General features: G+C 43.5%; 6 protein-coding genes across 6 annotated transcripts; 3 read left to right on the plus strand and 3 right to left on the minus strand.

Annotated features, from left to right (window-relative positions):
- Positions 1–701: 701 nt before the first annotated feature.
- Positions 702–3,464, plus strand: BDB00DRAFT_758590 (putative HSP100 protein; the record flags this gene model as incomplete). The annotated part of the gene is made up of 2 exons (XM_053119067.1): positions 702–1,682; positions 1,764–3,464. The coding sequence occupies 2 exons, from the start codon at positions 702–704 to the stop codon at positions 3,462–3,464; spliced, it is 2,682 nt and encodes an 893-aa protein (XP_052982556.1).
- Positions 3,465–4,388: 924 nt separating this feature from the next.
- On the minus strand, positions 4,389–9,249 carry BDB00DRAFT_882110 (uncharacterized protein; the record flags this gene model as incomplete). The annotated part of the gene is made up of 15 exons (XM_053128125.1): positions 4,389–5,345; positions 5,433–5,525; positions 5,644–5,914; positions 6,008–6,150; positions 6,221–6,567; positions 6,649–7,210; positions 7,292–7,509; positions 7,531–7,744; positions 7,822–7,901; positions 7,969–8,209; positions 8,309–8,395; positions 8,486–8,574; positions 8,645–8,888; positions 8,983–9,118; positions 9,209–9,249. The coding sequence occupies 15 exons, from the start codon at positions 9,247–9,249 to the stop codon at positions 4,389–4,391; spliced, it is 3,723 nt and encodes a 1,240-aa protein (XP_052982557.1).
- Positions 9,250–11,681: 2,432 nt separating this feature from the next.
- On the plus strand, positions 11,682–13,190 carry BDB00DRAFT_809825 (uncharacterized protein). The gene is made up of 6 exons (XM_053122513.1): positions 11,682–11,793; positions 11,910–12,028; positions 12,137–12,207; positions 12,401–12,613; positions 12,728–12,825; positions 12,901–13,190. Exons 1-6 carry the CDS (start codon positions 11,705–11,707, stop codon positions 13,085–13,087), a joined length of 777 nt encoding a protein of 258 aa, XP_052982558.1. The 5' UTR covers positions 11,682–11,704; the 3' UTR covers positions 13,088–13,190.
- On the minus strand, positions 13,191–15,351 carry BDB00DRAFT_809829 (pyridoxal phosphate-dependent transferase). Its single transcript, XM_053122514.1, has 6 exons — positions 14,893–15,351; positions 14,725–14,791; positions 14,460–14,647; positions 14,320–14,399; positions 13,976–14,233; positions 13,191–13,854 (listed from the first exon to the last, which is right to left on the minus strand). The coding sequence occupies exons 1-6, from the start codon at positions 15,017–15,019 to the stop codon at positions 13,231–13,233; spliced, it is 1,344 nt and encodes a 447-aa protein (XP_052982559.1). The 5' UTR covers positions 15,020–15,351; the 3' UTR covers positions 13,191–13,230.
- Positions 15,352–15,610: 259 nt separating this feature from the next.
- Positions 15,611–17,560, plus strand: BDB00DRAFT_809838 (vacuolar protein sorting-associated protein 26-domain-containing protein). The gene is made up of 10 exons (XM_053122515.1): positions 15,611–15,640; positions 15,726–15,872; positions 15,946–16,018; positions 16,118–16,271; positions 16,389–16,556; positions 16,699–16,805; positions 16,885–16,953; positions 17,057–17,116; positions 17,197–17,304; positions 17,386–17,560. Exons 1-10 carry the CDS (start codon positions 15,629–15,631, stop codon positions 17,436–17,438), a joined length of 951 nt encoding a protein of 316 aa, XP_052982560.1. The 5' UTR covers positions 15,611–15,628; the 3' UTR covers positions 17,439–17,560.
- Positions 17,561–17,631: 71 nt separating this feature from the next.
- BDB00DRAFT_141701 (uncharacterized protein) lies at positions 17,632–19,380 on the minus strand. The gene is made up of 2 exons (XM_053116225.1): positions 19,076–19,380; positions 17,632–18,919 (listed from the first exon to the last, which is right to left on the minus strand). The coding sequence occupies exons 1-2, from the start codon at positions 19,371–19,373 to the stop codon at positions 17,643–17,645; spliced, it is 1,575 nt and encodes a 524-aa protein (XP_052982561.1). The 5' UTR covers positions 19,374–19,380; the 3' UTR covers positions 17,632–17,642.
- Positions 19,381–20,878: the final 1,498 nt, after the last annotated feature.

Here is a 20,878-nt window from a genome sequence, read left to right on the forward strand (position 1 = left end):
ACATCCAAGCTGAAGATAGTATCCAGAAGTGGCATGAGTTAAGAATTGGATAGCTCTCAATGAGGCAAGATGCGTACGTACGCCGATATAAAAAGTCTATAACATTACAAACACACAGATATTCATGCAAAATACCCCTCATCTATGGTAATTGCCTGATAGAAATGACTGAAGAGAACAATGCTGCCGTCAGGTGCTCATTGTTAATATTGCTTAGCGATAGACAGGAAATAAACCATTGTTAATATATCACCTCATATTTCGACCATTAATTACCATATCATAACGTGAAAGGACGGATTGATAAGATCCCTTGGATACAAAGTAAAGGAGGTTAGAAAGGGATCCGTTGCAGGAAAACAACGATGATCTACAGCCATCAGTTCGATAAACCCTCGATTCCGATTTTCAGGTGGAAGATCTAAACTCCGGGCACAGGAGGATGATCATCGATCACTGGGTGCTAACTTACCAGCACTTGCTGGCATGCTGTAGAAATTGCTGGAAAAGCGGAACCATAATTTTTCTGGCATGTTCAACCATTTTCGAGCAAAAGAGCAGCTGCATAAAACATATAAAACCGATACAAACCCCTCCCACCTTTTCCTTCTTGCTTCCCGCAACTTTTTTTTTATCTTCACTCGCTTCTAACTCCCACAAGAAACATATACACAAGCTATATATACACACACACACACACCATGGCAGGCATGGAATTTACAGAAAAAGTCGAGAAAGCTCTCGGCATTGCACAAAGTCTCGCACGTGAATTCGGCCATATCCAAATCTATCCAGCCCATATCGCCTGTGCTCTCTTTGACGAAACCGATGGACAATCCTTATTCAAGTCAGTGATTGAAAAGGCCGGTAGCGAGCCTACAACTGTAGAGCGTGCTTACAAGAAACAGATGATCAATCTGCCCACCCAGGATCCACCGCCGGCCGAGATATCGATTGGCACGGGCACAAGCAAGTTGCTTCGGAACGCCCAGTCGCACATGAAGAAGCAAAAGGATTCGTTTATTTCGGTCGACCACGTTATTCTTGCCCTTGCCGACGACAATCAATCTTTTGAGCCCATGCAAAATGCCGGCATTACCAAACAAGCGCTCGAGAATGCCGTTTCCCAAGTCCGTGGCAACCGACGCGTTGACAGCAAGAACGCCGAAGAAGTCTACGAAGCTCTGAGCAAGTACGCTATCGACTTGACCCAAATGGCACGCACTGGCAAACTAGATCCCGTGATTGGCCGCGATGATGAAATTCGTCGCGTCATTCGTGTACTGGCCCGCCGTACGAAAAACAACCCCGTCTTGATTGGTGAGCCCGGTGTCGGTAAAACTGCCATTGTCGAAGGTCTCGCCCGGCGCATTGTCGAGCGCGATGTTCCACAAACGCTGCAGTGCAAGTTGTTTGCGTTGGATATGGGCGCACTCATTGCAGGTGCAAAGTACCGTGGCGAGTTTGAAGAACGACTCAAGGCAGTGCTCAAGGAGGTCAAGGAATCCGAGGACGGCGTGATTTTGTTTATCGATGAAATACACACAGTGCTGGGTGCTGGTAAGGGTGAAGGGTCCATGGATGCAGCCAATTTGCTCAAACCCATGTTGGCTCGTGGCGAGCTGCGTTGCATTGGTGCTACCACCATTACCGAATACCGCCAAATTGAAAAGGATCCAGCCGTAAGTTTTATTCTTGTTCATGCATAACAACAACAGTGAATATATCAGTGATACCCAAAATTAATCTCTTGTTTACTCTAGTTTGAACGCCGTTTTCAAAAAGTCGATGTGGGTGAACCCTCTGTCCCAGCTACTATTTCGATTCTCCGTGGTTTGAAGGAGCGATACGAAAACTATCACGGCGTCAAGATTACCGATTCGGCTCTTGTCGCCGCCGCCCAGCTCTCCGACCGTTATATCACCACCCGCTTTTTACCCGACAAGGCTATTGATTTGATTGATGAAGCAGCTGCCAACACCCGTGTGCAGCTTGACTCGAAACCCGAAGAGATCGATGTGCTCGAACGCCGCCACTTCCAGCTCGAAATTGAAGCCATGGCGCTTTCCAAAGAAAAGCACAACAAGGAGTCGCAAGAACGTCTGGCCAAAGTCCGCGAAGAGATGGCCCAAGTGCAAGAAGAGCTCAAGCCGCTCAAACTCAAGTATGACATGGACAAGGGCCGATTGGACGAAATTCGTGAATTGAAGCAAAAGCTGGACGAGTTACGACGCAAGGCTCTCGAAGCACGAAACCGGTACGATTTGGACACGGCTGCAGATATCGAGTACTATGCTATTCCAGACGTTGAGCAGCGCGTCCAGACGCTGATGGAACAAAAGCAGCAGAAACTTGCCGAGATGGCAGCTAACCCGGATGCCCAACCGGCATTGAGCGAGCTTGTACGTCCTGAGCAGATCATGGAAGTCGTGTCGCGCTGGACCGGTATTCCTGTCACCAACCTGGCCAAGAGCGAGCGTGAGAAGCTGCTACACATGGAAGCCGAGTTGCGTCGCAAGGTGGTTGGCCAAGATCCTGCCATCCGTGCTGTCAGCAATGCTATTCGTCTTACCAAGGCTGGTCTGCAGAATCCAAACAAGCCATTGGCCAGTTTCCTTTTTCTTGGTCCCACCGGCGTCGGCAAAACTTTGTTGTGCAAGACCTTGGCTGAATTCCTGTTTAATGACGAGCGTGCACTGATCCGTATCGATATGAGCGAATTGATGGAACAACACAGTGTTGCCAAGCTGATCGGTGCCCCACCAGGTTACGTCGGTCACGAAGAAGGTGGTTTATTCGAATCCGTGCGTCGCAAGCCTTACTCTGTTGTCTTGCTGGATGAACTGGAAAAAGCACACAAGGACGTTGCCAATGTGCTTTTGCAAGTACTGGACGAAGGCTTTATCCACGATTCCAAGGGTCGCAAGATCGATTTCCGCAACACCATCATTGTCATGACATCCAACTTGGGAGCCCACTTGTTGGCTGAACAGTCGGCACACGGTCAGTCACCCGAGTCGGTCATCCTGAAGGAACAGATCCAGCAAATCGTCCGCCAGCATTTCAGCCCTGAGTTTACCAACCGTATTGATGAGATTGTCATTTTCGAACGGTTGTCACAGAACAACATTACCGATATTGTCGATGTTCGCTTGGAGGAGGTTCAGGAACGACTTGATGACCGCAAAATCAAGTTGGATGTCTCGCCGGCTGCCAAGCACTGGTTGGCCGAAAATGGTTATGAACCCGTCTTTGGTGCTCGCCCGTTGAACCGTGTGATCCAACAACGCTTGTTGAACCCACTTGCTCGACTTATCATTGATGGTGGCGTTCGTCCAGGCGAGACAGCTCATGTGGATGTCGTAAGTGAAGGTTCTATCGATGTCAGGCGCAACCATGAAAGCCAAAGCGATTTTGAAATTGAGGAACCGATGGATCAAGATGATGAAATGAGCGACGAGTAAAAATTATAGTTAGTGTAGAGAAAATCACATTCCTTTTTTCATTGTATATATACTACTTACGCAAAGTACCCTCTCAACACACCATTGTATCATAAGTCTAACAGCCCAACAACCTGTACACACACTTATCCATTTGAGTTCATTTAATACATAAAACTAAAGTAAACTACATAATGGGAAACACTGCTTATACTTTGAACCTATAATTGCAGAATATAAAAGGGAAAAACTCAAGAACTAGATCCATATATATCATATTTCCAATTCATTGTTCCTAAAGCTAGAAACATTTGTATATGAGACACGTATAACAGTGACATTACTGTTGCCTTAAAGGGAAACATATAACGCTCAGTTCATCTTTCAAGAATTGATGATGCTTTGCATCTATGGAGAGATAGCCAGCGCGCCTGACAAACCTGTCAAATCTGTCAGTTGTCTTTGTTGAAACAGCGACAGCATATCTGTTGTGTTGAGAATTGCTATAGTGCAATTCTTTCCTGTGTATCATATCTCACGTCTCGTTTGCCTGGAGGAAATTCTGTTCCAAAATTGTTCTGACGAAAGAGCCGTGGGTTTCTCATACTTTGTTTTGATTTTACTACATACATTCTCCTTTTATATATGATCTCTAGTTTGTATGTATTGTCCTCTACGTTCATTTTGTCGCTATTATTATCCTGATAACCGCCTTTACTCTGTGCTATCCCTCACTTCAATTATCAAATGATTGATTATCAAATTTGTCTTTCGAACGGAAACCCCATTCAATGATACTTTTTACCATGTTTACGGGGAGAAGAACTTTTTACTATTTCTAATCAGTAATTGATGGAAAAGGTGTCGTTTATGTACAGAATCGTATAGAGATATCGAATAAATATAAGAAGTAGAGTGGAAAGGCTTTTCTTTTCAGATTTGCTACTATGATGAGGAGTCGATGAGACAAACACACCCGCAGCCCGTCGGGCAAATTTTGTGTTGTGAAAACCAATCCTTGATATGCTGGCTGTGTCCACCATGCCCGCATTTGCTGCAAAAATTGAGAATACCCTTGACCAGTACGTGACATATGCTACATCGAATTTGATTGCGCAGCTTTCGGCAGGAATAGCAGATCCGATCTCGTCCAGCAATTTCAGACCCACAAATATAGCATCGTATTTGAACCTGCATTGTTCGTTCTGTTGCAGGAAAAGGTGGCCGACTCAGGAATTTGAGAATTTCGGCCCGTTTTTCAAGTAAGCCCCAACGATACAGCATATCCGCATAGTTGAGTCGTAAGACATCGAGCTTAGCAATGTCTTTTGGATCGAGCAGTGATACGTCATTATTGTAAGAAAGAGCCTTGTCGCCATCATACGTTTCCAAATTCGTAAACTCAATCGTCATTTCATCCGTATAAACAAGCTTCCCTTCTTTGTCGGAAACGACGGCTTGAGATGAAGATGCAGGAGGAGTAAAAGGTGGCGGTGTTGTTATGGCAGCAGTGGCGGTTGTCATGGTGGCAGGTGGGGTCAATGGTTGGGTAGATAAATTGCGTAAGCCCGGGGCAGTATTACTAGGTATCTTTTGTTGGGTCAAGGTGCTTGTGAAGGGTCGAGTGATACGTTTGGCGTAGCCAGCGGTCGATGATTCATGCATACTCTCTGTCGCAGACTTTTCGCCAGGTGGAGTATGCCGGTCAGTATCCCAAAAATAGGATAGAAAGTTCACGCCTCGTGTTCCATACGACGCGCTCAATTGTGAAGTCGTGATACGATCTGGCGATCCAGGAAGCACTGCAACAGGCCCTGATCCAGTTCTCACCAGAGATTGTGCTCGTATATTTGATGAGTCAATGTTCCCATTTGACATAACAGTGTGATCTGAAAGTCCGTTCTAGAATGATTATGGAGTTAAACCACATTTCACCGATAGCAATACATATTTTTACTGATAGCAGGAGTAAGCAGTCAGTTAATTTACCTTGCGTGTGGATGGCGACACTTGGGTATTACTGTTGTGGAATATACAGGAGAGCATAGCAGCAGTTTGAATATCACCAATACTCATGAAATGCTGCAACCTACATATGATAGTAAGTATATGCTCCTGCACATTTGGTGTGATCCTGCTCTGCCACCACTTACAAGTTATTGATAAGCTTCCTTCCTAATGGATGCAGTCCCCATTTGACACGTCGTTTCTTTGGTATCCGCTTGCTCGATTTCTTTGTCCGTTGTGTTGCTGGTCCGTACAGTATCTTTCTAATGTCATGCAAGGTTTTGTCGTCCGTTTGGAAAATCTCAGTCTGTTCGGGAGCCCATCCTTGTTCTTTATCCAACGGGATACATTGCTTGACGATTTCGGATGCCAAAGACCAAACCTTTGATAAGTCTGATCGATCATGATTTCGACACACGACAGCGTTATGCGTGCAGGCTGCAACTGGATCTCCCAAAGTCAAGCTATAAATTGTAGTGAAGAGATCAATATTCAATTTTCTGGATGCGTTTACAGACCATTCATATACACTGGTTATTCTTTTAGTTAATACTAACATGTATTCTTTAGCCAAATCAGCGTCGTAGGGTAGTATTCTTTTCAGATCGACAAGTAGAACATTATATGTAATGCGATCTGTTTTTGGATTACGGTATAAAAGATTGCCGTTGTTCGATATGGATCCCGCCAATGCAAAACTCTATATGAATAAAGTAAAGTATCAGTATTATATTTTCGTATATAATAGCAGCAACATCCATACGGCATACATCTGGTTTGAAATATAGCGAGGTCATCGTTGTTAACCCATCGTCTATATCATCCGGATCATCATCGTAGGCATACTCGCCAAAGGCACCGCCTGTGCCACCGACAAGCACGGTCGCATTTCGCCCTTGCCGTGACATTGCTGCAATTTCCTTGTATTCTTCAAATTGTTCATATGTACGTGGATGCTTGTAGAAATCGCTGTACGTATTCTCGAAATATTCAGTGTTGCTTGCATTGCTGGTCGGGCTCGTGCCCTGTCGAGCCTCTTGCTTTTCAGCGGCGTCTTTTTGGCTTGCACGATTGGAATCACGTACACGTAACGTTGAAAAGAAGCATACGAGTTGTCCTACATTACAAAAGCCCAAGCAGTGAATATAGTATCTACATACTTTGTGATGCAAGAATAAATCAGTAAGAAGCGACTTACCACTTCCAGAAAAGACACCACCGCAAAGGCGAGGAAATGGTACTTTTTCGTCTGCGGTTTGTTTGGAAGACATATCCACGACGATACCTTTTTCACTCTGCACGCTCACGCGTTTGCCTGCCATGCCATATCCACCACTGACGCCTCCCATGAATGGCGGACCGGCGAATATCTCGTCATCAGAGTCACCATTGTCTACACCAGTACCAGATCCGTTCCAGTAGTTGCCTGTTTGATTTCCATTTCCAAAAATGTCCTCCTTGCCCTTTTCTAAAGCTAAATCGGCGTCATCTTGTGGATTTTCTCCAAGCAAGCATCGAATGCATGCTTCGAGGCACCATCGCTTCTGGGATGTATAACTTGCTGCCAAAGCGTTCAGCTCTTGTGACATATGGGCACGATAAAAGATAGACATCATGCTATTTTTTTGAATATCAAACTCGGGGGGACTATTATCTGGATATTGCGCACTGAAGCGGATTGTAATGCGGACAAATGTGCTTCCGGTATCTGACCACGGGCCATGCAGAGTAATAGTGCAGGTACGCGAGGCGCCGTTTACCTATTAAAACCAACATGTTTCAACATGATTTAACTGAAATCCCTTATTACTTCAAATAAGTAGAATGCTCTTGTTGGTTACCTTTTCCGTTTTAACACCTGCACTAGCATACTTGCTTAATACAGTTGACATTTCCTCCGCCACGGTCGGATAAGTGGCTTCAGTCGTGGCCGCGCGCCGCAGCTCAGTGGTTGGTGGTCCAACAGTTTTGACGTTTTGCATCCATAGCAACGGGTTGATAGCGTACTTTTGCTCATGATACGCATTTGCCGTGGTATCATAGCCACCAGAAGAGATGCCTGTTGTTCCAGCCCTAATACCACCCGGTCGAAACAGACTCATTGCTGACATGGGTTCGCTGCCGTCTTTTCGTGATCCAGGACCTGACAAGGATGATGTCAGCTGACCATTCAAGGGTTCAACTTCATCAGGTATTCTTTGGAATGTTCGAGATTGCACGGTTCCATCAGGACGAACAGCAGAAGCAGGTACACGATAAGTTGTCTTTTTGCTACTGAAGTTATGGCCAACAGACTATGACAAAAAATATTATGTTGAGTATTCCGGAAGCAGCAGCATAGTAATCCTTTCTGAAATATTCTCGTACTAACCTTCATGATGTCTTCAGTAATAGGCCAAAGTCGAAGATATTGATCTTTGGACCATGTCACCAACTGGAACTCTCGATCATCTAAGTAAATGCCACTTTAAAAAAAGCGTATCACTTTGTCTCTCTTTCATTGTAATAGAAAGCTTACCACCATCTGAGCCATTGCCGCCTTTCCACCGCCACACGAACTCTTTGACCGTATCACAATGTCCTTCAAATCGGTGAACTGGAGTAGTAGGCGTGTCTCTGTTGTACAAATAGAGTGTCGTTTCAGTGCGTTGAGGCATCGTAAGGACACCGTTACCGAAAGGCGAATTCCTTGCACGCCATACAGGCGAGTTGGTCATGATGGATTCTTCTTCTTGTTCTGGTGTATGAATGTTCCAATACTAAATAAAGAAAACCAAAGTTAAAATATCATTTAAACAATAAACAAACTCAATTACAATTATACATACTTTGACAAGGTGATCTAAACTGCAAGTAACAATATCGTGATCATTCTGCCGACTCCAATCAATACCATAGATTTTTTTAGTATGAGCTTGAATAGTAGTCACTGGGATTGCACCTTTCTATATTCATTCAAAAGCAACATTAGTTCAGCCCAAGAATACGATGGTATTTATGATAGACAAGCCGAAGCAAAATCAGTGATAACAAACCCGAATATCCCAGATCTTCACATCCTTGTCATGAGCCGATGCCAGCAAATATTCGCTTTTACGGTTATATTTAACCTGAGTTGTGGCAGCTGCATAATCTAATTAGCATCATCTGTACCAACACTCCGTTCATTTATTAAAGTATTAATTCGAACGTACCATTCCAAGATGTAAACGAATTTGCTGGTCGTAAAGGCTGTCCACTTGGATCATCCCTGCTCTGACCAGCACATCTCAGGTCCCATATATGCACATATGTATCAACCGAGCAAGTAGCAAGCATATCTGGATGATGAGGTGACCAATTGATATCCGAAATTGCACGCGAATGTGCATGGAGGACGTTTTCGATAGCATGAGATCCTGAGTAGTTCAAATTCCAAACCAGGAGCTTTTGATTTGACTGGATGGATTTCACATTTTGCAGTATATAAGCACGTAATACTTGAGACGCCTAAAAAAATATCCATGTCATCGTCGTTTCCTAAATCACTTACTGTGGATGCAACCCAAGATTCACGCGACACATAGGGACTCCACTGAACATCTGCCACTTCCCATTTGCTTAAATGCGTAAGAATACGCGGCAGCACCCATGGATCCTCCAGATCAATTATCAACAGACCCTGCCGACTAAAAGCAATAATGATACTTCATCTTAGTATTGCCTAGTTCCATTGCTCAATATATATGCGTATGGAGAATAAATCTATGCAAGCTTACCCTGCAAGGACAATATCTCTGCATGAAGGGCTGATACTCATACTGCCCACGGAATGGTGTACCCTTATCTCTAACGTACGGTAAAAGGTATCTTCCTGGGATTGTGACGAAGACTTTGTAGGTGACGCAGTTACTGTTGCTATCTGTTGCTGTTGCTGTGCTGCCGCCACTGCTGCTGCTGCAGCTGCACCTGGCGTGGGTGTATAACGATGAGGTCGTTGGCGTTGCTGTTGCCATGCTAGCGATCCAAGAGGAAACTCTTGTTGAGTAATTGAGCGACTAGGCACAGAGGAGAGGTGAGAAGGTCTACGGCGATTAACAGGTTGTTGAACTCGAGTAGTTGCAGCCATTGTATCATGGTTGCCGTTGCTGCCGTTGGTGTCGTCATTATGGTTGGTGTGTCGAGGCGAGGTATCAAATATGTGAGAATCGGAAAGTCGTCGTGTTTTTATAGCCTCGCCTCTACCATTGTGGGCCGGTGGTAACTGTTTGCGATCCACTGCTCCTCCGTCGTCCGAGCATTCACGCGCTGAATCCATGCGCTTGAATGTTAAAAAAAAAGCTGTTTCAAAGTGCCCGAACAGAAACTCCCCTTCAGCCTACTTTTTTTAGAAAAAAGAAATTCTGAAACCAGCAATACAGTCCTTGTCGGTTGCATGATCCACTTCCTTGGAGTCAATGCCCGTACTGACAACTCGCAAATTCATATAAATGGCTCGTTGTAACTGGATAACCTTTACTTGCTGATCCATTGCTGAGCACTCACATTGTATAAAGTGTTATATGTAGTGTGTAGGTCTAGACGCTAGTAGACCACTTAGTCTTTACTTTCCATCTTGTTGTCAGAAACGATAACGATACGCTGATGATGTGGTTTTTGGGTATTAACTCTTTGACCTCAGTATCCTCTTCACGGTATTCACATTGTTTACTTTATTATAATCAATGTCGCTAGGTGTAAATGATGCTAATGTATCAGACAGCTTGCTCCTTTCACTGCAGAGTGCTTTTTTTAAGAAAAATTGAGATATCAAACAAGGACATGATAGGCTCGCATGATATACAAATTACAACATGCTCATTGAAGCACTGCACTTCATCGAACTATAACATTGCCCATATAGCCGACAGCAAACTATGCACATGGTGTACTATCGGACGAAAGCAGTGACTACCGTACATTTGCAACAACGAAGCGCTTTCGACCCCGTCTGTTGCAAAAGCATTTAAACGTAAAGTCTTTTAATTTCTTTTTGGTCAAGGATCGGTGGAATCACACAGCATTAATCCATTCCAAGTTGGTTTGTTTCACCTATACGTGTGGTATAGCAAATAGACCATTAATCTCCTGGTATGGTAATACCATACTTCTGTTACATCTCTTTCTTAACAATTTACTATAGTCGTAAAGAATACAATCAGTTGTTTTCATGAAGAGACAAGGTGGTCTCGAATCTTTGTAGATACTGTACTTTGATGAGGCTTTACCTTTTAAAGGCTCGTACTAGAGGATAGAATATATCAATAATAATAGTGTACATGTGATTAAAAGTCCCAAAACTTGTAAGAGCAAAGAAGCAGTAGTAATGATATCCTGAGAGCTTCTTCTCCTAGGCGTGACCAATTGGACTCGTGCAGTAGTGATATCATCAATCGCTATATAACCGGCAACAGGCATCACTGCATTGCTAAATTGACAGACAAGTAAACACGCCCTGTTGACGATTAACAGACCATCATCATATTTCTCTTCGAGAGTTTCTTTGGAGCCGAGAATTTATTGGCTGGTAGTATAGCATGGCTATCAGAGAATGAAATAAAAGAGTCACATCATCTGGTATAAAGTCCTCAAATGACTATGGCTGTGTGTGGGATACTTACTCGATTATAGTCTAAGCAGTACTATATACTCTACTCATATGGCTAGTAAAAAGAGTACAGTATAGGCGACGGCTACCATGGCAAGGACCTTCAGAAAGAATTTACTTGTACAATAATCAATAATTATAGCATAATAGGCAGCAGCATAAAATTTCTATATACGGCTGTAGCAGTATTCACTCGTTTTAGACTGTATACCTAATTGTCAATTACTGAGTAGGTCACTGAGTAAGGCCACGATCTAGTATTGTTGCTGGAGAGGCAGACAGATATTTGTACGGCAAAACCTCGCGGGAATGGTATTCCAGTCTAATCTCCACGGACAATAAGTCTTTGTTACACACAAATGACCATATGCTTTAGTGTGTGCATATTAAATGCACACAGTGAAGCACATGCACTGGTCTCTACCGACGAAGCTGTTGGTTGCCTAGTAAGTCATAACAATTACATCAACAACCTGTCGTCTACACGGTTTCAAACGCAGAACAAACTGCATTGAGAAAGACTCAGCCGCTTTTGGAAACATGGATGCATGATCCCGATACAATTTTCCCAGCTGGCCCGGAGACGTTTTTTCGCGCACCCTTTCTTCCTTCTTTCCTAAATTATTGAATGGCGAATCTCGACATTAAAATCAAGCTCGCAAACACCTTGGGCACATTGCTGCTTCTCGGCTTTCAGGGTTTCAGTTACTCTAACTGGTAATATCAAAGCGACCGACTTTAAAAAAGCCCTTTTTTTCAATTTTGGCGCTCTTATTGGCACGACAATAGCAACACCAGAGCGACACTCTAACTGAAAGCCTCGATCTATGCAGGTTTATTGACCACGAATATGGTTTCCATGGACGCGACTTTATCATCATCCTAATCGGTCTCTTACAGCTGTTGCTTATCGGTATGACCATCTACCAGTGGTTCCCCAAGGCTCCCAAGGGTAAGTTTTTATTGTCGTTGTCATGCACCTTTCCCGAGCAACGTACATGCATGTGTATGTTTCGTAGCTGTGGGCTAAAACGTCACATTGCGTTATTTTCATGAACAGATGCTTTCGAAGCGATCGGATTTTGGTACTTGTTGATCGCAGCGTTGAATAGTGGCGTTTCCATTCTCTGGGTAAGCTTTTCTTGAAGGGGATGCGGGCTTTTCCATCTCGCACTTCTTTCTGGAAGCGACTTGAAACCGTTGGAAAGAGGGAGAGTTGAATAAGATTATTGCTATGTTTGTTGTTATTGGTGACGTTACAAACTTATAACATGGTATACTAACATGACCATCCAATGTGATTCTACGTTTACGACACCACCAGTTCTTCCATCTCAACATCTTTGCCTTTGTGGGTCTGCTATGGCAACTGGCAACGCTTTTCTTTGTGTACCATCGCTTGCGCGACTATCCTCCTCGCAACAAAACGGACATGTTATTTGTTAATTCTCCGTTCTCGATTTATACTGCCGCCTCCTTCTTTATGAGCATCTGGCAAATCTTCCAATTTAGCGAAAAGACCAAGAACCACCCGGTGGTAAGGAAACTTTCGGAAGCGAAGGAGGAAGGAGCCATATTACTGGGTGTTGTGCAATGTATAAAGCTCGCGTGTCTTCTTTTTCCCTGGCTTAACACATGCTTGATATGTTAGGTTCTTACGGTCATCATTATCCTTATCGGATTTGTCGCGCTGCACCTTGTCGATTACTCCCATCGACACGATTGGGTCTATGCTTTGACAACTGCATGGTAAGACAAAAACGGGTTTTCAGGGAGGAGGGGCTATTGAGTGTTTCATCGCTTATTCTGATCGATGATGGATAGGATCTTGCTGGATGCAGCTGTTTTCTTGACAGGCACACCCCATGTTGTTTCGCTCATTGTGGTCGGTATTCTCGTCAGTGCCGTTGCACGCGCATTGATTCCCAACTGGCTGGAAAGAATCAACAGCCGCTTCAGCCGCTTAGCAAACCGAGTTGGCGAGCGTGCTCCTCTTTTGGGCGGCCACTAATACGCAACTCCTTGTTTATCTCTGTTCCAAACCTTGTTAATACGAATAAACAACAGCAAACGTCAAATGAAACACTAAAATGTGCATTAAAACAAACAAAACACAATGTCTATATTCTTTTACAGATACACTATTATTATTTTTTACTTCTTAATGTACTGCTTCAGTCCACGTAAACGTTCGACAGCCTGGAGTAAAACATCGTCTGTCTTGCAGAAAGCAAAACGGGCAAAATCCTTTGCCAAATACCAGTGCTCCTTGGAGTAGAACTCTGAAGGCGGGATAGCAGCTACGCCAATCTCCTTGGTCAACCAATAGCACGTCTTGAAATCAGCTCCTCGCGAATCCAGCTCTTCGGGGAACTGATAATCCTTAGGTATGTCAATCTTATCGGTGTTGACAAGGATATAGTAAGCACCTTCAGGTACGGTGTAAGGCAACTCGAGTTCATCAAACACTTTGGCTAAGATCTCGCGTTTCTTGAGATAGGCTGCCACTTGATCTTGGAAGATGGGTTGGGTCAAGGAAGCCTCCAAACCAGCAGCGACGGCTTCTTGGCATGGCGAGTTGACAGAGAAGACGACGCGAGTTTGGGCAGCAAACGAGTACTTGACGAGATGTTCAGGGCCGATCAGCCAGCCAACACGCCAGCCGGTGGCAGCAAAGCTTTTGCCACCCGAGCATACAGTCAATGTGCGCTCCCAGAGATTACCCAAGGTGGCGATGCGAGGGAACTTCTTGAGAGGAGGATAGTAGAGACGATCATACTAATTACAGGAGTAGACAGGAAACATGCCCTGAGATTAACATCTCTTGTTCACTTTGGCACTTCTTTAATCACTTTGCCTTAGATCAGCCCAATCTCAGTTATTTTATCACCAAACTTACCACTTCATCCGACAAAATGATCAAATCGTTATCCTCGGCAACTTTGCCGATGGCCAACAATTCCTCTTCGTCAAAGACCTTGCCGACAGGGTTGTGAGGGGTGTTGATGACGATCATCTTGGTTTTATCTGTCACCTTGGATCGAAGTTCGTCAATATCCAGTTTCCATTCATGCGATGAGATGGTGCTGGTTTTGGCACTGTCAGGAGCGCGAAGTGGTACAAAGACCGGTTTTCCTCCGTTCATTGTAATATTGGACTTTTTATGTGATAGAAAAGCCAAAATCTAATCAATAAATCGCCTCATAGATCCATTGCCCGCATCTTCTCCCATGTTGAACTCACGATATATTGGTCAAAGAATGGCTCGATGCAGATCACTTCGGCCCCTTCATCCAAGTAACCGGCAAACGTGGCATACATGGCTAAATTTCCTTGGTTAACACTACTGCTATTGCAGCTATTTTTTTAAAAATGTGAAATACCTTCGTTTGCACCGGCGGTAACCAGAATCTCGGTTTCGGGATTGAGTTTACGATTGTACTCTGGCTCATACGAAGCAGCAATGGCATTGCGCAAGCGAAGACGGCCCTTGGGATGACTGTACTGGTTGGACTCGACGGTTTCGATAGCCTCTTTGGCCGCGTTTTGAACTGCCTCGGGGGGACCAAAGCTAAAAGTTACAATATAAGTAAGCTTACTAAAACACATAGTCCATTCCTTGGACAACTAGTAATTTCAAAAGCGTACTTCATGTAACCTTGGCCCAGGTTTATGGCCTTGGTTTCAGCAGCCAATGGTGTAAAGATAGACCAAACTAATAGAAACAAGGAGGAGCTTGATATTTAGTACTCTCTCTTCGCTTTGCTACCGTTTCGTTCGCCCACTTGTTCTGTAGCCAGCCAAACAATATATTACCGTCTTTTTCAAATTTGGAGACACGTGCAGCTGGAGTGAAGCCTTTGCCCATGGTGGTTGAATTAGTGAAAGTCCTGAGAAGCAATGGTCGACAACGAGCAGTGGCGGCCCTGGAAAAGTGAAACATTGGGTTTCTTTGATGAAAGGACGAGTCAGCTCCTCCTTTTCTGGCGAATCGGCTTTGACCTGCATGACGCGACTGCCTTCTTAATAAGGAAAATACAGATTTTGGCTTCGGAGGACGGAGGTTGCCGAGTGCAGTGGTAGACGAGTTGCGCTCTTACAATCAAGTGCGTGGAGAGCCTACGTGAAGGATATGCTGCATTAACGTCTGACAGCCTTGGTGGCCTTTGATTGGTCACCAAGCAAGTTGTAGTCCGTATAAAATAACAGTAAATCATTGAAAGCTGTCATACCCACGCAAGTGCTGATTATGTTGGAACTAAGTTTCCGCCATCAGCAAAATAATATGCTTGCAAGGTCACCTTTTCTCTTTTGCTGGGATAAGATGGACTCTCCAACGTAAGCTGCTTAGGATAGGAAGAAAGCAGTGCTCAATCATACCGTCAGAGTAAAAGCACAACTATTTCGTACCGCGAGGATGGTACGCTTTTTATTGTGGCCATCCAAACAATGCATCAGCAGAGCTGATACATACAAATCAATTCAGGGGGGGGGATGACTGTGGGTCCTCTTTTTTTTTACTTCTTTATCTTTTACTTTTCGACAGCGTTTCATGTCTGTAGCAGTAAGTACCATAATAGCCCTTTCCTAAGCGCGTCTTAAATAAATGGTTTACCTTTCGATATTCTGAATATCTTGGATGAAAAAAGTCGCTTTTTGGCTTCTCGGCACCAGCGGATATAAAAATCCACCTGACGGATACAGAACAACGCAAAGGCTTTGACATGGCCGTCAACAGGTCGCAGCCACGCGAAAGGCTCCAACTCTACTTTGATCGTGAGCCCGTAAAAGGCGAGGTAAAATATGACATTGTACGCTTCTCTCATCATTACCAAGATCCCTAAAGAAGCTACGCCCTCTTCTGGAAAGGTCAAGATCAAGGTCGGTCATGGTAAACGATTGGAACATAGCGGCATTCGAGTTGAATGTGTTGGCAGCATTGGTAAATTGGGATATGGAAGGATATATTGGCAAGACGGTGCAACAAGTGTGTGTTTTTTTATTTATTTGCTCTGACTGGCACGTCTGTTGCCGTACATAGTCGTCTTCAACGATTCGTCGCAAAGTAAAGAATTTCTCTGCTTGTCGCAGGAACTGGCGGCACCAGGTGAAGCGTTAAAGCCGACCATGGAGTTTAAATTTAGTAACGTCGAGAAGCAATATGAGTGTTACTATGGGATCAACGTACAGTTACGGTAAGCGCAGTGAGGAAAAAAGTGGTAACACGACCGGTAGACCGGATGCATACAAGTGAGCAAGCACTTCTCTTAAAAATCTTAACTTATCCAAATGTGTATGATTGAGACTAATAGATATTTTGTTCGAGTGATTGTTGCAAGACGCATGGGAAACTTGGTCCAGGAAGCGGACATTTTGGTGCGATCTTATCATCAACCCAAGGAAGTAATAGCGCACTCGATCAAGATGGAAGTCGGTATTGAGGATTGTCTGCATATTGAGTTTGAGTACAACAAGTCAACGTATGATGCTTTACATATCTTTCTGGTTTTCGGCATGTCGGCATGTTAGAAGAGAGCTTGTTGTGCATCGTGGCATCATTTGATGATTTTATCAACAACGCATCATTGGAGAGATACTCATCACATTTAATATATGCTATAGGTATCATCTTAAAGATGTCATTGTCGGCAAAATATTCTTCTTACTCGTGCGTATCAAGATCAAACATATGGAGCTATGTATTGTTCGAAGGGAGACAACTGGATTTGGTAATTACATATAAATCTGCATTTTCCTTTTATTTCAATTTTGTTGAATATGGTCAGTAACTGCTCAACATAAAATCAGCACCCAATACTTACAACGAGAGCGAAACTGTCAGCAAATTTGAAATAATGGACGGAGCCCCTGTTCGCGGTATGATATCTGAAGAAGATTGAGAATGTGTACGCCTGTTGGTGTAGCATAATTTTAAGATCTAACCCACGGACGGAACCGAACATTATGTATGTTTGTGTAGGTGAAGTGATTCCCATTCGATTGTTTCTTGGCGGATACAATCTTACGCCAACGTTCCGCGGTAAGTGAAAAGAAGAATGACTGTGGTTAACCAAGTGATTTTATTAAGTACCTAACATCTTTCACTTAAAACAAAAAAAGATATCAATAAACGATTCTCTGTACGTTACTATCTCAATCTTGTGCTCTATGACGAAGAGAATCGAAGGTATTACAAGCAACAAGAGATCACGCTATACAGAAGACCAGGTTCGTTCAAAGCTGAAGTATTTCAGTCAAACAATACGTGAAGATTGCAGCATTCTGATATGCTGTCCTGGTTATTGTTAGAGGATGATGGTTTGCCGCAGGAAGTAGCAGAAAGGGATGGTGATGCTGACTGATCATGATATCTTGGTATCAATATGCACAGAAAGTGATATAACAGAGAGAAGAATACCGGAAAATTTCGAAATAACTAGCCTTTCACAAGCAAGTGTAAAAATAAATAAATAAATGAAAAGGGTATATATATACATTGTTTTTTATTTGGCCATTACCTATGGTGGTGGCGGCATATTTACAATTCAAAAGGAACATTTCTAGTGCTAATAGTGGCTGTTATGTGATGGTGTGGATATATCGATATGTGTTTGCGTTAATATTTGCTTAGCAAAATGTGTCAGTTCAGCTGGTGAAGCATCCTTGCTAAGACTTGTGATTTGTAAGGACTTTAACTTTTTCTTGCCAACGGACCAGTTATCTATGAGTCGTTGCACATTGCGATCACTCAAATTCCTGGATCCCAGAACAAGTTGCTCCAAAGACTCCACTCTTATTGACAAGGCGTCGAGAACGTATTTCGGCAAGTCGCCAGATTCAACCAAGGACACTGAATCCATGTACGAGTCAAATCGGCAGATGGTGGACATCAGCTTGGCAGGTTCAAGCCCCTTACAATTGACAAACTTGGCTGTTTTCAACGTTAAGTATGGTTGAGGCGTTGATACGGTGTCTTGGATTAAGTACGATGATAGTGGGCGCTTGTGACCTGCTGTTGCTGTTGCTGTATCGTTCGATGGCGTCTGGATGAAGCTGATGTTTTCGAGAACAAGCTGCTCCAAGCAGGGGAATTGGCGTAAGAGATGATCGAGATCAACTAGAGGACCACATATTTGACGGCTCTGGATAGCAAGTGATTGTAAATGGGGCGCGCCATAATATACAAAGCGTTGCACCATAGAGAATGCCATTGACCAACCAAGATCTGCTCGCATATGCAAAGCGCCCATATCGCGGCCGTGAGTTTCCAGCATTGTGCCGACACCTTCTTGACCAATAGCCATGTCATTATAAGCCAATGCCTTGTATCCCGGTGGTAACTTGCTAAACCTGGACGGACTGCATTCGTAAAAGTTTTTGCCGAATCGAATCGTTTGTAGGGACGGAAACATTGAGTTGAGCCACATTAGAAAGTCGCCTTTTTGGTAAGGTTCGCGAAGATATAAGTGCCGCAGGTTGCCAAATAGTGCCAGGATTCGCTTCAAAGTATCGGTATCAATATAGGGCACCGAGAGTTCTAGATCCGTCACTCGTTGCATTGCTTCGTGTATAGATGTATAGGCGTCGAAAAGTGAACGTTTCCCGGTCGAGGTGACAATAGATCTGTTCTTGATGTTGGGCTGCAGGTTGTCGGATGATGGTGATGGAGGTGACATACGGCGGCAAACACATCTCAAACGAGTGAGATTAGGACACGCTGTGAATATTGTGTGAAGAAAGTCGTCGATGTTCCAGTCAATAGTGAAGACGTCTAAATCAGTTAGCGTAGGGCCGCACATGTTCAGCAGATCTTGAAGGTTCGGATTGTAGCACGCATTAGTGACTATCAGACAGCAAAAGAATATAGTAAATTTATTACGGGCTTTTAGCAAAAAAGTGATAAAAATAGGTTGATAGATATAGGGAACTGTTTGTTTACGAGTATAAGAGATATAGTAAGGGAGGAGAGACAAAGAAAGGGAAAATATGATCTGCTTACTGGTCTGAATAGTCGAGCATCCCAAATTGATTAGTAGTGTAACATCATCTTGATCCTGCAGGTCAATCTTATGAATATCCCGGCCGTCAATTTTGTATGGTGCCAAATCGCGTGAGATGTTGCATCCGAAAATCTCGTGCCACATGGGAGGAGAGTACAGTACAAGCGATCGCCATGCTTTGGATACTTGAGTGCAGCGTACACGTTCGCGTAACGACAAATGAGATAGTATTATAAGAGAAACATCATAAGGTAGCTCGTCTAGAAAGAAAGGTGCAGTGGAAGTAGCAACAGGCATATTGTGCATTGCGATGATTAACTATCTATAATTTCAGTACCGCTGTCGACTGATGACCTTTTTATATCTTTTTCTTGTCGAGTTGGCTGTCATTGCTCCTCCTGCTGCTGCTTCTTTCGCGCCGGTATCCGCGGAGGCACCATAGCCGATGCTCCAGCTTTTTTGTCTATTCTCTGATTTTAGGTTTGCCATGTGAGTCAGCCAATCTATGCGGCGGTTGTTGCGCCGCGGCACAACTATTTTAATTGCTCCTCCTTGATCGCCGCTGTTATTTGTGCTTAAAGCAGTGTGTTACGTGAACTTGTCAGTAAAAAAATGAAATTTTTCAGTAGTTTCAATGTGAGCTACAATCGATAACCTTCCGTACGAACCTTGTTGCAAAGCATTCTACAATGCGAAACAAGTATCATCGTTGGACAGTAAAGAAAACTTCACCGTAAATCATTGTTTACTGCCATAGGGGCAATATATTTCCACGGAGTCGTGTACTGCCGGAATCTGGTGTTCAAATATTGAAGGGGAGTAGTGTGAGGTCCTATTTTGGGAATAACCAAATTGCTGGGTTAGATAACACAGTGATGTTTCTCGGACAGCAGAGCGAAAGAGAGAATAAATATACCTGTCAGCACTCTATTTGTACATCGTATGCAGGTTTTCGTTAGCTCATACATTCTTGGACGTGTGTATATTATGCTAGTGCAGAATCGTGAGAATTCCAGCACGCACAAACACGTGGATCGTTCACAAGGCGTTGTCGCTGCTGCTATAGAGAACAATATACATATCTTCTGTAGCTGAGAAATCAGCAGTAGTAGTAACGCACAGATGTTGTTACCTTACGCTTACTTAAGGCGTGAATCGCTTATCGACGGCAAAAAGAGTCATCCTGGCGCCACAACTTGATCTCTTTTCTCCGCCACATGCAGATAGTCCAGCCTCTTCTAAAATCCAGCTGATCGTATTGGTAAGAGCAAAAGAGTCAGGTTTGGTAAAATATGGAGAAACCCTTTGTAATTTTCAAGCCCCACAGAGTTACCTAATCAGCTTATGTAATCCCCGATGTCATGCAGCTTACAGAGGTTTGATGTTCCTTCTCTCCGCAAAATTTGACGGCGATACAAACAAAAGAAAACCAGGCATTTACGGAGGATGCTTGGAGAAAAGAATGTGTGTATGGAAGAACCCTGTATGATGAATTCAATGACTTTTCACGTCGTCCCTTTCAAAAAGCTCCTCTTGTATCATTCATTTGATGGCTTTAAAAATCTAATCTAACCAAAAGAATTTCCTTTATATATAACTAGCAGGGTTTCATTGCTTCAAACATATGTGGTATACTAATGGTGCGTTCGCATTATAACCGTCAAAAATTTATTTTGTTTCAATTTGATTCTTAAGCACCAAATCTTATAAAATGTACTTCAAAGAACAAAGATACATATATATGGTGAAACATAAAAATGTATAGGAATAGCAATAGAAAAAACGGCGTATAACCTGAAACT

This window comes from Zychaea mexicana, assembly GCF_025766255.1.
Source record: "Zychaea mexicana strain RSA 1403 chromosome Unknown BDB00scaffold_15, whole genome shotgun sequence".
Taxonomy (NCBI): Eukaryota; Fungi; Mucoromycota; class Mucoromycetes; order Mucorales; family Lichtheimiaceae; genus Zychaea; species Zychaea mexicana.

What these genes read in the sequence shown, in the direction of transcription:
- BDB00DRAFT_809825 (XM_053122513.1), top strand. Translation starts at nt 11,705, where the DNA reads ATGGCGAATCTCGACATTAAAATCAAGCTCGCAAACACCTTGGGCACA. An exon ending in GGTTTCAGTTACTCTAACTG is followed by an intron (nt 11,794 to 11,909) that starts GTAATATCAAAG and finishes CGATCTATGCAG; the next exon opens with GTTTATTGACCACGAATATG. An exon ending in TATGCTTTGACAACTGCATG is followed by an intron (nt 12,826 to 12,900) that starts GTAAGACAAAAA and finishes GATGATGGATAG; the next exon opens with GATCTTGCTGGATGCAGCTG.
- BDB00DRAFT_141701 (XM_053116225.1), bottom strand. Translation starts at nt 19,373, where the DNA reads ATGCCTGTTGCTACTTCCACTGCACCTTTCTTTCTAGACGAGCTACCT. An exon ending in ATGCTCGACTATTCAGACCA is followed by an intron (nt 18,920 to 19,075) that starts GTAAGCAGATCA and finishes GCTGTCTGATAG; the next exon opens with TCACTAATGCGTGCTACAAT.
- BDB00DRAFT_809838 (XM_053122515.1), top strand. An exon ending in TTTGAGTACAACAAGTCAAC is followed by an intron (nt 16,557 to 16,698) that starts GTATGATGCTTT and finishes TATATGCTATAG; the next exon opens with GTATCATCTTAAAGATGTCA. An exon ending in GGACGGAGCCCCTGTTCGCG is followed by an intron (nt 16,954 to 17,056) that starts GTATGATATCTG and finishes ATGTTTGTGTAG; the next exon opens with GTGAAGTGATTCCCATTCGA.
- BDB00DRAFT_809829 (XM_053122514.1), bottom strand. Translation starts at nt 15,019, where the DNA reads ATGTTTCACTTTTCCAGGGCCGCCACTGCTCGTTGTCGACCATTGCTT. An exon ending in CTCCAAATTTGAAAAAGACG is followed by an intron (nt 14,792 to 14,892) that starts GTAATATATTGT and finishes TGTTTCTATTAG; the next exon opens with TTTGGTCTATCTTTACACCA. An exon ending in CATTCTTTGACCAATATATC is followed by an intron (nt 14,234 to 14,319) that starts GTGAGTTCAACA and finishes TCACATAAAAAG; the next exon opens with TCCAATATTACAATGAACGG.